Raw genomic sequence first — 14610 nt, 5'->3', positions numbered from 1 at the left:
GACTGTCAGGACTGTTCTCTAAAAATTACTGGTCTATCAAGGCTATCAAGTTACCACTATAGATATTTAAGAAAACATAAAACATCAGTCAGCATGTCAAAACATGACAGGGCAATTTTATTAAAAGGTTAAGTGTTTTCCTTTGACAGTACAAACTTCATCAGAACAAATAGTTTTAATACTAATACCTATTAATAAAACATGTCTTCACTCACATATCTGATTTTGTCCAATCGCACACATTGCTTTTAAAAACAATAATCATTAAAAAGAAATTATGATCCAGTTAATTCCCTTTAAATAAAATAATAAAAATGACTATAATATTAAAAGCTACTGAAAGTATGCAAATAACAAAACCTGGAAAGATAAAGAAGTTAAATGTCTTAAAAACAAATTAAATTTTAGCTGCTGTAAGTGATAAAAGAATATTAATGATCATCATATCGTTCAACTAATGAGTCTTAGTTTAAATAACTTTGGCACTGAATATAATTTTTATTAATTCTGGGTACCTTTCCTGTTTTAACGAGGGATGAATGAATGAATGTTAATGGTAAAATGGACAAAATAAGTGTCTTGAAGAATCAAGATGCAGTATGTGATGATAGACACATTGCCTCAGAAATGCTTAGAGTACAAATAGTACCACTTTTCAGGGGAAAAAAGACATTTACATGGACAGCATAGACTGAAAAGACAAGGTAGGTATCAAAGTAGAGATACAAGTAATTATTATTTTAGAAAATGAATGGTGGAGGACTGGAAAAACATTCATAAAGAAGTAATAGGGTATAAACAGTAGTGGAATTTGAGAATTCAAACAGAACTAAGATATTGGGGAACAAGGTGTCTACAGCTGGTTAAGAATGATCTACAGTTTAACAAATAGCAGTGTGAGTCTCAGGCCAAATGTTCTGCACCCTTCTTATGTGCCATCCAAATCTGTGTTCTGTTTGATGGAGGTCATGTCATCTATTATTCAAATGAATAAAAAAAAAATCTATGATAATTAATACACACACATGCATGCACATGCACTAACTCCATCTCAAAAATATGGTGGATTTCACAACTCATTTTCTTTTCTGCTTTGAAAAGGCATACACTCTTCAATTTGTGGTTTATCACTGAAGATTGGATTGTGTCAGAGGACTCCTTATGTATGTGTGCATTCAAGTGCCTGTAAGGGGGTGTACCACCCCCTTAACTCCCCCTCCTTTTAGTTCACAGTAAAGGTCTGTGTTTTAACATGTTAGTGTTTCATTTATTAATGCTGAACTGTTTTGTTGATATTGCTGGCAGTCGAAGAGGTGCTGGACTGTCAGTCTTGTAAGGTATGCATGATACGGGCAGCGCAGTGGTGGGGTTTGTTCCTATGCATCTGATGTGATCCTTCTGTGAGATAAAACAATCAACAAATAAAGGCTGAATGAGGAAACAATCCCCCCACACACTTAATCTAATGGACTTTGCACCCAGCAAACCTGGACCAGTATGATTAATTGCAAGGTTGCACGGTCCTATGTCATGTTACAAATTGTCGATGATAATCTATTCAGTTAAATGGTTCACTGAAAGACGTAACCTGTTGGGTTATAAAAACACAGAAGTCTATCCATCCTTTAGAATATTGAGGGTTACAATTATAAAGATCTTTATTCAGGTCTGATATGTTATTAAATTCTGTCACTGTTTTGTCTCTAGTTTCTTTTCAGACATATAATGAAATTTGTGAGTAGTCCAAGATCCATGAATCATAGATTAGCCACTCTTTCAATGAATTAGGGCTTCCTTGTAACCTCACATCACAAAATGCATGATGACTGTCCTGTTGTTTGCATATATTGTTTTTACATGTTGCTTTTTTCCATTATTTAGATAACCCCACGTCACAAGATGCATGCCTTGTATCTTCTGACTGTCTATCGTTTGCATAAGTCATTTTCTGTATTTCTATCTGCATTATTTAGATTTTCTTGAGGTATTCAAAATATGTCCTACACACTTCAACTTCTTTCCATAACACTATACATATTAATTACTTTTTAGTCTACCTTAATTTTGCTTTCAGAACTACCTGTTTATGATTTTAAGCTGATGTCTGCAGAAGTGCACACATTTTGAAGGTGGTGCTTGCCAACTGTTAATATATAGGAATTAAACATTTCACATTTTCTCCAGCCAAATCTTCTGCCTGTATATCTCATTATCCCACTTATTTTCTTTGCTGTTTTAGGGCAACCATCACTCACTTTTAGGGTACCAGATAATTTATACCACTGGGTTCATTCTATCTGGTATCTGTCACCAAACAGCTGTGTAATAATTCACTGAATTCTTGTTTTGTAGAAAGTATTGTTGCATTTTCAAATTTTACAGGGACATTGGATGGACTGTAGATTGTAACAACAGTGCAGTAATCGCAGTTGAAATGTGAAACCAGTGATCAGATCATTCTTATAGCAGTGTTTTATGCAGTCACTTCCTGTATAGGGTTGAATTTTCAGTTAAAGATATCTGGATTGTAACTTCTGGTAAAACTCTTTAACTGCACTTTTTAAAGTACAGCTGAAAGTCCTTACTTGTCTTTTTTATCTAAGCAATCATTTTGTGAACCTGTGTAATAGTTACGCTGTGTTTCTCAAAGTGTGCCTACTTACATTGGTGGTGATATCGTATATTAGCCAGTGTTTTACCCCCCCCCCCCATTGGTTTCAGCACTTTTGTCTTATTATTTAAAAATAAGGTTTTATTCAAGAGTTGCAGCAATGGAGAGGGGCTCTGTCTGTATTACATATCAGACTATATACGGTCAAACCAATGTAGTTACTGTAGCTGAGCAGTGAAATGTTACTACTGATTTCGACAAGTGCTGTGTGAACCTTGACATCCACATGAGTTAACACCAACTTTGGCAGATGGGACCTCAGTTTAACATCTCATCTGAAGGGTGGCACACTCAGGAGTGAATAACCCTGTTGTGCTGTACTGCAGTGTCAGTAATAGGAAATTAATCCCAGTACCTTGGGTGTGGAACCCACAACCTTTACATGGTGGCTGTGCTTGGAGAACATACAGTGAGGCTTTAAAGTAAAAGTGATGGTTCCTTTAACTGATGTCTGCAAAGTATAGGATTTTTCCCAAGCGGAGAAGTAAGTATCCATGGATGGAGTCATGGATACAAGTAGCTGACATGACATTACTTCATGTAGCATATCCAGGCACTCACAACAGTAGACAGTACAGACTTTTGTGATGTAGGAGATCTCAAAATATAGTTAACTGCTCTTTCACTTTGAAATGTAAAAAAATAAGTTGGTTCGAGCAGATTGTCAGGATGCCACCCTGATATGTAAATCACTTTACTGGAGTTAACAGTCACAGATCACTTAAAGGTGTCCATGTGGCAGACATCCTAGAAATGCAGAAGGGGCTTCAAAGGTTAAGCTAGAGACTGTTGATTGGCATTTGACAGTGTGGAGAATCCTTGCCTTCATGCCAAAACTAGGACAAATGGCTTATAAATGGCTCAATCAATCAATCAATCAATCAATAAAATAAAGTGGTTTATAAATGGCTATATATTGATCTAGTTAGGTATTGGTTATATCCTTTAAAAAATCATTGCCAGACATAAGGTGCCATACTGGCTGATAAATCACAACAATACTTTTGTAAAAGAAAGTAACAATTAAAAGGAAGAAAAGTACAACATAACACAATCAGAAACAGCATGCATATTAGAGCATAGCTACACTGTCTTAAATAGTTATTGAAGGAATATGACATTAAATAATCTCAGGAATATAGCCAAAACACAGACGGAATTAACATTCTCCCTATATCAAGGTGAGGATGTAACATATGGTCTCATAACAAGTACTGCACTGAAAAGAGAATTTTGATCTGGATATAATGACAGAGCATTAAGGAGTGGTGGCAATGCATTATTTTATAGTGCAGGTTTCCAATGCGTACAGTGTATCCTTACTAATGGCAGTAGCATATGTTTATCACAAGTTCCACTTTATGCGGGACATTTCCTAGCTGGGTTGTTGTGTCCTGTGAAAAAACATAAAAAATGGCAAAAGTCCAGAGATTTTTAGGACAAAAATGTTTCCTACGTTCCTTCAGCAGATACATACCATTATTTTGTATTTGAAATATCTAAATATTATATAAAACCGCATAAACAAATCAAATTTTCCAAAAATCAGCTTTTATTTTGATAATAAAACATAAAGTCCTTCTTACTATCTTTAGGTCTGTTTTGGTCTGCAAATTCAAACTGAAATTAAAGAAATAGATAGATGAATGTACCTCATACCTCTCAACCTCTTAGCACAAAAATCTGGACAAATCCTAAACTAATGCGGGGACAAAGACCTAAAAATAGGGATACATTTTAAATATTGTTCTTATAAACTTATTGTGGCCACTGTGGTACAGCAGTTAGCATTGTCGCCTCACAGCAAGAGGTTCTCTGGTTCGATCCTCGGCTGGGGTTCTTTCTGTGTGGAGTCTGCATGGCCTACCCGTGGACACATGGGTTTCCTCTGGGTGCTCCGGTTTCCTCCCACATTCCAAAGACATGCTATAGGTATATTGGATACTCGAAATTGGCCCTGTGCGTGTGTGTGCCTTCCATGGAAGGTTGGGCGCTGGGCTGGCAACTCCACACCGTAAAAACTTTACTGCCAGTCATGAGCGGACAGGTGATCCACTGTGGCAATGCCTAACCGGGAAAAGCCGAAAGAAGAAGAAGTTCTTATAAACTTAGAAAGTTGCTAGAATGACACAATGTGTTAGTATGCATTTTCTGAAGGATATAAAGTCTGAAACTCAAATGTATGCCATTATTTAGTGACTTCAGTCCTCAGTGATTTGCCAGAAAACCACAAATTTTATGAGGAGCAGTTGAAGCGAAAATCGGGACATTTTGAGAAAATCAGTGCAGTTGAGAGCTCGGTTTGAACTTTGCATCACTCGTGCACACAGCTAGAAGTAGCCAAGTCATTAAATCAGGGCACTTGACTAGTATTCAGAAATGCGCATGTTAGGCTAGAAAATGAAAGAATCCGAAGATTCTGTCTACTAATGTTTGAATCTTGCAACACATATAGACTGTTTTACAGTGCTACATGCATGTCAGAAAACCATTACACTTCACTAGTATTCAGAGATCAAAAAACAAAACATTATAAAAAAAAAAAAGAAAAAGAAAAAGAAAATGGAAGAAAGAAAAGACTTGCTTCTACTACTGTTTGAAACTTACATCATTCAGATGCTTTCCATGGAGCTAGTGGCAGTCATATCATCAAAATCATTGCACAAAAGAAATCTAATTAAATGAATGGAAAACTGTTTATTAATGTTATATATTTGCATTTCTCATATGCTTTCCTACATGGTAGTAGCAAGTCAGGTCATAAAATCCCTGGGATTGTCTACTTATATTAGATGTTCTCTAAGCTTAAGAATCAACATTTTGCAAAGTTATACAGTTTACAGTTACATGCTCCGTGATAATTAAATACTTTTGATACTTTTTTTCATTTGCACCGTGTTGTATGAGTATATTTATTTTTGTTAGTTACATTGATTTATTATGAGCTAAGTTTCTTACAAAATGTCACTCCATAACCAATAGCTGAAATAAAATATGATTTCATCCCTGGGACAGGCCATGTCTTCAGCCACAAGTATGGTACTCATCTTCTCATCTTGATATGTCATTTCTCTACAACTGCAGGATTTCGGAATTTGAGAAAAAAATACAGGGTTACAACAAAGAAGTGGAGACCTTTAAAAAACGGGAAGTAATGAGTCTGGATGAAATGAAGAATAATGTTGACAAACTAAATGAGCTGTCTAAAAGTATTGATGCGGCATTTCAGGAGCTTGGGGTTAGTATACAGTCTTTCTTAAAAGAACTCAACACAGATAGGATTTTTTTTAAAATACCCTTTAAAATATTCTAGCAAGCTTGTTTGTTTATTACATGGCATATATTGTTGACCCCTTTAGTTGGTGGTGGTACTATTGCAGTTAAAATTCTAATGCAGAAATGGTAATTTTTATAAATGCTGATTTTGTTAATTTAGCCAAATTCTTAACTTTTAAACAATCTTATTCAGAGCAAACAAATTATTTGCAATGTATCACACAGTTATTATGTTTGAATTATACTGTAAGTCAGCTATTGCAATAAGACATCATACTTCATCACCCATCTTTCACACTGGTGGACTTTCTAAAGTATTACTTGACTGATTTCTGTTCTGGGCCAGTTTCTGTATCTGTGCATTATTTCCTAGAAATGCTATGCAAAAATGTGATCACTGAGCAAGACTCTATTGCTTTCATTTTAGCAGTCAGGACAGAAGTTTACAAGCAACAGAAGTACCATAATCAGGAAAAAAGTACTAGTATATGGGATTCACATTCAGCAGTGGTTGGGTTCTTATGCCTTTTGGCAGGTGATACATCTGGAAGCCATATTTTTTTCTGAATCAGTCAGCGTATCAATTTTCAAGAATGACTGAACTACCTGCTCCATTTTGTCTTCTTTCTTTTCAATTTAGCTTGCAAAGTAATTTAGTCTTTTCACAGAACACATGCTTTTTTATCTGCTAAGTACACTGCAAGCACCATTCTGTATTTCCATGTAACAAATAGCAACAAGGCTCCACATCTATCAGTGTCTGTTCTAGGTCAAACAGTTTCTGAGCTTTTCTAGCTGTAACAGAGAACAGCTAAAGCTTTGTCTGTCTGCTAGTGAAGTGCTTCATTTTAAAACATAGCCACTGTCTTTCGGAAAAGGCACACATGGTCAAGCACTGACTGTTCCCTCCTTCAATGGATGTTGAAAGGCCTAATCACAGTTTCCATGTATTTCTTATGGTCCTTTTTCAGTGACAGCATCATTAGTGACCCTTATTCTTTGCTTTTACTTTCTTGTATGGACAGCTCTTATATTGTTTGCTGTTGACACATGGCAAAATCTACAGATTGTGTTTCTGGGCAAAAGACAAATATAATTTCCTTAAACATTATATTCCTACATTCTTGCAGAGTGTTGTGTTATTTACCCAGTTGCAAAACAATGAGCTGTCACAATGCTGCTAGAGTTTTATTAAGATCAACATTATATACATGGTATATACTGGTCACTCATTGTCTGTTTGCCTAGCAGACTTCATAATTAAATGGACATTTTAAATGGTCACCTTATAAAGCCCATCACATTAAGCAATCAGTGAATTTCATCTTGTCAACAAAACAAACAAAAAAAAATAATTTCTGATTCCCAAGATTACATTTTCATAAGTGCCCTAATTTTAATCATATTGCTTTCTGTACTGAACTTTACTCTTATGCTTCTTGGAGTTCTTCCTCATAAACTTCAGACTAACATGAGGAAGACTTAACAGTCTCATCCTCCTTTTTAATAACCATCTTAGTATGTAATCAACTCAGAAAACTATTGGCCTAGTGCATTCCAGCATTGTTTGTGTGCAACTTTGACTTCAGAGACTGATATGGTCATAGGTTGTTTACCACAATTTAGTCACCAAGAATTTTGGTTGTCATGACCCGTAGTATTTTTGTAACTCCTATATAAAGATCCTTTTGTTTTTAATTATACATAGAATAAAACTCCATGTAACATTGACAGGTAGTCTCCTCTCACAGTCTAGACTATGAACCTGTTTTATTTCTGCTTTTCAGCATCGTCATCACCACCAGCACCATAATCCTTTTCAAACTTGTTCTTATTTTTCTGGTAAGAATCATGGTGATGGGGAGATGAGCAATATAAATCAGACCTCCCTCTCCTTGAAACAGTTTCTAGCTCATCTTTTGAGATTCTGTATGTTCCTAAGGAAGTTGAGAGATATGTCTCCTCAATGTGTTGTGTGTTTTTGCCATGTGATCTCCTTCTAGTGGTCTCTGCCTGATACACCTCCCAGTGGAGGCACAGAGAATGCATCCTTGAAAGATACCAACCAATTTAAGTGACTCCTGTCAACAGGGATGAGCTTAGACTGCACTGTGAGGTCCTGCCATCTTGCCTAGCTCCTTACTCTATCTGGGAAAGTGAGACAAGCTACCTTGTGAGGTGAACCTATTTTCTGCTATCCGTATCTGTGATCCAGTTCTTTTAGTCACTACCCAAAGTTCATGGACAGTTGAGGATGGGACTTAGAATTAATAGCTTCACCCTTTGATGTAGCTCTTGCTTCCTCACTACAATCTGTTACAGTACCTGCATAGTATTACCGCTGCACCTGTCCCTGTTTGTCTGGCCGGTCTTCTCAAAACAATTTGTTGTTTGTGACCCTACCAAGAGCTTAAAGCTCCAGACAAGATAGCTGTAAGGATCTCAAGAGCAAGCAAACTCTTCCACCACAAGTGTCTACTTCTGAAGATGAAGACCTTAACTATGCTTGAGATACTATGACTTGTTGAGCTCTTCTCCTATCCCCAGTGAGTCTGACTGAGGACACATTGTCCTCAGATTCTCTAAACGAAGACATTTCTTTCTCTGACACAATCTCCAAGATGAAAAAAGTCTTCATGTGGGAAGGAAGAGAAGTTATGGAAGCTCAAAATCTGGCTGACTTGAGGTTCTTACAATGAAAAACAGTTTTACTGATTGCTCTGATATCTACAAGAAGGGTGTGTGAGTTGTAAGCTCTTATGGTGAGTCAACACTATCCCATTTTCCATACGGACACGGTTATTTGAGAGCTAATTCATCTTTTATGACAAGTATGAAAAGTCCCCTGTCTTTCTTTCTCACAGGTTCATCTCACTAGATGCCTTCTAGACACCTTGTAGTCTACCTTCCCCCAGAGAAGGCTTCCTTCTAGCAGCAGCAGTTCCTAAATCTTGCTTGCCATAGCATTTCCACACCTAAGAAATTCCTCAAAATTCTTATTTACATGGCTTCAGCCATCCTCATGATTCCTTTAGCCAAAGTTCACATCAGAAAAATCAGTAGTATTGTTTTATTGTATTTGTTATATGTACCTTTGCGTATGTTTATAATGAAAACAAAATAAAAATGTTTTTGAAAAAAAAAAAGAAAAATCAGTAGCTCACATAAGAAAAATCAGTAGTTTGTCAAATCTGTCTGTACCTAACACAAGCACTAATCTATTTCAAATGTGATCTAATAATGAACATAGTACAGTAGCTGTTGTTTTCCTGTCTTCTCCTGGCATGGGTAGTGACCCTGTCACTTTTGTTTCTTTTTTTCTCATACATTTTATTACTTGATGTACCTTTTCTAGAGCAATGGGCTTTGGCCTCTCTGTTTAGAGCAGGAAAGCCCTGGATTTTGATATCCATTCTCATCATTCTTATATGAGCATGTTTGCATGCTTTAGCAGATGTGCTGAGCACAAGAAGGTGCCCAAAGCTTTAGTGGAATGGACAGATATCAGATATCCTTGGCAGGATAAATCCCATGTAGCTATATGCCACTGCAGTAGTGATCTATATGAATACCTGCTGTTACAGTAAGTTAACTTACATGTGTACTTTTTGGCATTAGGAGTCGGAGTGTTTCTGAGAGGGTTGGAGTAATGGTTAAGGAAAAGGATAGACTTTGTGTTGTATATGTGTTTTGCAATATGTAATGTGCACCTAAATGGCTTGCATAGTGGTATAGAATTAGTGTTGTATATGTGTTTTGCAATATGTAATGTGTACCTAAATGCCTTGCATAGTGGTATAGAATTAGTGTTGTATATGTGTTTTGCAATATGTAATGTGTACCTAAATGTCTTGCATAGTGGTGTAGAATGAGTGTTATATATGTGCTTTGCAGTATGTAATGTGTACCTAAATGTCTTGCATAGTGGTACAGAATTAGTGTTGTATATGTGTTTTGCAATATGTAATGTGTACCTAAATGTCTTGCATAGTGGTGTAGAATGAGTGTTATATTTGTGCTTTGCAGTATGTAATGTGTACCTAAATGTCTTGCATAGTGGTACAGAATTAGTGTTGTATATGTGTTTTGCAATATGTAATGTGTACCTAAATGTCTTGCATAGTGATATAGAATTAGTGTTGTATATGTGTTTTGCAATATGTAATGTGTACCTAAATGTCTTGCATAGTGATATAGAATTAGTGTTGTATATGTGTTTTGCAATATGTAATGTGTACCTAAATGTCTTGCATAGTGGTAGTGAAAGGGAAAGGGTTTTGCTAAGGTATGGTATAGGTTTGGGGCTTGGGGCAGGGACAAGGCTAATATTAATAAGGAGGTGCAGGGGAACAAAATAATCAATACTGCTGTTCAGTTTGCTACCAGTTGTTCTTTGTGTCCATTTTAATACTTCAACATATACTTCTGTGTGTGTGTGTGTGTGTGTGTGTGTGTGTGTGTGTGTGTGTGTGTGTGTGTGTGTGTGTGTGTGCCTAGATACACACACACACACACACACATATATATATATATATATATATAGTGGGTCTACTTTAGATCAGGAAAAAGTCAAAATGTCGAACGCTGACATGAGTGTAAATGCAGGAACTCAATGTTTATTTTTTTTGTATCGCAGTACAGTGAGGATCGGAATATTTGCCCTTTCCCCACTGTAGTGCAATCTCAGAGTTGGAATATATATTTAGCGGGGGGGGGGTTCAAATTTCTGCATTTACGCTTATGTGAGTGTTCGACATTTAGATTTTTCATCTATATAATATAGACCCTATATATATATATATATATATATATATATAGATATATATAAATGTATATATATACATGTATATTTATATGTATATATGTGTATGTATGTGAATATAGTCACACATTATGCAGTTAAGAGTGCATGCATTTTGGCAAGTTGTGTACTCAAGCTGTAATTTAAACACACATGCGCAAACACACACACACACACACACACTTTAATTTATTTTATTTTGCTTTTGTTAACCGGGTTTAACTAAATGAGTTCAGTCAAAAAATCCTTTTCATTAGAAGTCCGGAGAGAAAAGCTCTAGCATATTGCAAACATTTAGAAATATACGTTAACAAATACGCATTAATTTACTAATTAGATTGCAGTCTTATCAAATAAAGGCAACTATTACAGTATAAAAAACAGTTATGCATTAGTAAATGCTGAACACTATGCATTTGATGATGTGTAATAGTGGGTTTATAAAACAGACAATAAATTGTGATTAGACATTCAAAGAAATGGAGGTGAGGGAAGGACTAGTTAGGGCAAAAATGTTACTGTTGTAATTAAGAGGTGGAGTATAAAGCAGGCTAATATGTCTGTATATACATGTATATACATACATACATACATATATGTGTGTGTGTGTATATATATTTATATATATCTACCACACCACCAAAGGTCCAGCATAAATATTTTCTTCCAGAATACTTTCAAAAAGGTCAGTCCATATGGAATCCAAATAATTCAGGTTTAATGGAAGCAACAACACATGCAGCAGTTAGCTGCCATACAGTAGCATCAGGAACAGGTAATTCCACACAGGAACAAGTGACTCGGGGCAAAACTGGTCTGTTGAGTCACTTGTTCCTGTGTGGAATTACTTGTAATGTACTTCAGCTATCCGCCAGAATTTCAGAGCTATGGGCTTTGTGTGTAAAGTATTCGTATATCATTTTTCACAAAGAGAGAGAATCACTCAGAACTAATCCTTCCTTTCTGCCTAAAGTAGTGTCAGACTCCAGTATTAATCAAACTATAGATTTACCGGTCTTCTTTCCAAAATTCTCAGACAAGGGAGACTATTGCTTGCATTTGTTGGATGTTCACAGATAAGTAAGTTTTTATTTGGACAGAACAAAATCATTTAGGAAATCGGACCAATTGTTTCTATCTTTTTCTGGTACTAGACGGGCAAACCAATTTCAAAAGTTACCCTGTCAAAATAGTTGAGAGACTGCATTGCATTTGTTTATGGTCAACATAAACTAAACTTACCAACAAAAGTTAGAGTTCATTCTGCCAGATCCATTTCCATTTCAGTAGTTTTTCATTCCAGAGCTTCGATGGATGATATGTGTGCAGGTGCAACTTGGGCTACCCCTCAAACCTTTATCACTCATTACAAATTGGATATGGTCTCAAGGAGAAGAGCATCCTTTGGCTGTATGATGGTCAGGAATATCCTTCCTTAGGGCCTCCCAGGATCTAAAGTAGCTGGGGACTCTGTCCCAGCAGTCAAGTATGAATGAAGATTGACAATATCAGATAAAGAAGTTATGTCTTACCATAACTTTCTATCTCTGTTGTCGATCTTCATTCATTCTTGACATTACACCCTTCTGCCCCCTCCAAAAGACTCCTGGAGGTTCAAGACTAGTCCTGGGATCCTAGTAAGGTTGTTGCTCAGACAAGGCTTCCATGATTTTCTTCATGATAGGCAAACTCAGTCTGAGGTAAAGGGAAGAGAGGCAGTATGGGTAGTCTTAGCTCAAGAGTTTTTGGCTGGAGTGAGCTTGATATAACGGCTGAGTTGGTTCCGAGGATTGGAACTGAACCCAACAGTCAAGAATGAATGAAGATCGACAACACAGATTGAACGTTATGGTAAGACATAACTTGTTTTTTTCCAAAGCGAGGGGACTTTATTTTCAGCTGTGGATCTATTTATTAAATATGCAATACCCTCATCTGCTTTTTTAAGATATTCACTAGCTAGATTGTCAGGGACAGTTGTATTAGGCTTTAATTTTTGGAGGTATTTTTTAATGATATCCATAGGAACTGGTTGTAAGGAAATACATTGAAGGAAGTTATTTTCTTTGATATACATACCCATACAGAAGCTAATGTGCTTCCACCTTCATAGATAAGACTTTGCTGGAATATCACCTACACAGAACAAGAGTGATCAGAGTGGTGTGCTCTTTATCTACTGAAATTAAATACTACCTATACAGAAGCTATTGTGCTCCCACCTTCATTGATAAGACTTTGCTGGAATATCACCTACACAGAACAAGAGTGATCAGAGTGGTGTGCTCTTTATCTACTGAAATTAAATACTACCTATACAGAAGTTCTTGTGCTCCTACCTTCATTCATAAGACTTGGCTGGAATATCACCTACACAGAACAAGAGTGATCTGAGCGGTGTACCCTTTATCTACTGAAAGTAAATAGTATGTATTCTGATAAAAAGCCAGTGTGTTGTTGAAAGTACTATTCCAATTCTTTCTAACTTAAATTTAAACGTAGAGGTTGTGGTACACGCACTTTCTCTGGCCCACTCCTAACCCTCCCAGTTTTGTATCTACTCCCAGCCCACTGGTCTGTTATAACTTACCCTTCGCTTTATAATTGTGACTAAGGATTTTACTAGGCAAAGGCTGTATGCCCCTCTGCAGGTATTCTATACTTTAGCTTGGTCCTCTACATAGATACTTTATTTTTTGCATACATCTTCATACACTCTTTCTGTCAACTCTACCTGTGCTCACAGACTCCTGGGTTTCCTGATAGTTTTTCTTCAGTGCTCTCTTCTTCCCAAATCACTGTCTCAGCACAAATCCACATTCACCGTTATATCCCTAAACAACACAGTCATTAAGGCTAAAACCCATACTAAGCTTCTCGGTGCCATTATAGATGACCAACTAAAGTTTGACCTACATGTATTCCACATTATTAAGAAAACACATCTAAAATTAGGACCATTGTACAGAAATAAAAAGTTCCTAACTATTGAGTCACAGCAGACACTTGCCCATGCTTACCACCTTCCTAGCCTTTTCTGTAGTTCTCAAATCCTTACTAACCTACAATCTAATCTCCTCACAAGACTGGAAACCACCTACAATAAAGTAGCTAGATTTGCATCTAATAAGCCACCAAGATCACATCATTGTCATGCTCTGTCTTTAAACTAGTTAGAATTCCTTCACTATCTTCAACTTTTGTAACTTAGCTTCAATCATTCCATCATGTACAAGCCCTCCTCCTCCCTATAACATCTCCACTTTAGTCTCCCTCTACACCCCCCCCTCAAAGGAGCTCTGATCACTATCACCTAGGAATCTACAAACCCAAGAACTCTTTTGGACAAAAACAGTATAGCTATTTACCAGCCCTCTCATGGAACAAACTTCCCATGCCCTATAAAAAATAAGACACTCATGACTTCAAGAAAACTCTAAAAGATTACCTAAATACTGTTGGGACACGTCATTGTAAATATCTTACTTGAACTCTCTACCCTCTTCCGTAATCCAACTCTTGCTGTCTTCCTACTATGCTTTTTTATATTCTTTTATGTATCATCTTATCTGCTTTTTCTTAGCCCATCTCACTCTGTATTTTTCTCCACTATCATTACCTAACCTCCTCACTAACTTTATCTTCTTTTCCACTTACTATTTACCTAACTCTCCTGTATTCCTATTTTCACTACCTTACCTCACATCAAAACTTTAATACATGCTTAAACTCCATTTCTATAAGCTGTTTCCTCTCCTAATTAAATTTTTACTAACAGGAGTTCTTCCTTGCACACTGTTTAACAAATGCTGCTTAAGTCTACTCCTTGAAGCTTTGGTTATACCAAAAGCACTGTAAAATA

The 14610-nt window shown here is 36.4% G+C and overlaps 1 protein-coding gene across 1 annotated transcript in view; it reads left to right on the top strand.

The window, feature by feature from the left end:
• The window catches only part of DNAH3 (dynein axonemal heavy chain 3), a 2217123-nt gene that overhangs the window by 936241 nt on the left and 1266272 nt on the right, over positions 1 to 14610 (top strand). The window contains exon 16 of the mRNA XM_044089509.1: positions 5756 to 5909. Coding sequence (XP_043945444.1) covers positions 5756 to 5909 — 154 coding nt within the window. The remainder of the gene's footprint in view (positions 1 to 5755; positions 5910 to 14610) is intronic.

This window comes from Protopterus annectens, chromosome 12.part0 (assembly GCF_019279795.1).
Source record: "Protopterus annectens isolate FY-2018-M chromosome 12.part0, PAN1.0, whole genome shotgun sequence".
NCBI lineage: Eukaryota > Metazoa > Chordata > Ceratodontiformes > Protopteridae > Protopterus > Protopterus annectens.
This window is presented reverse-complemented; position numbering and strand designations above follow the sequence as displayed.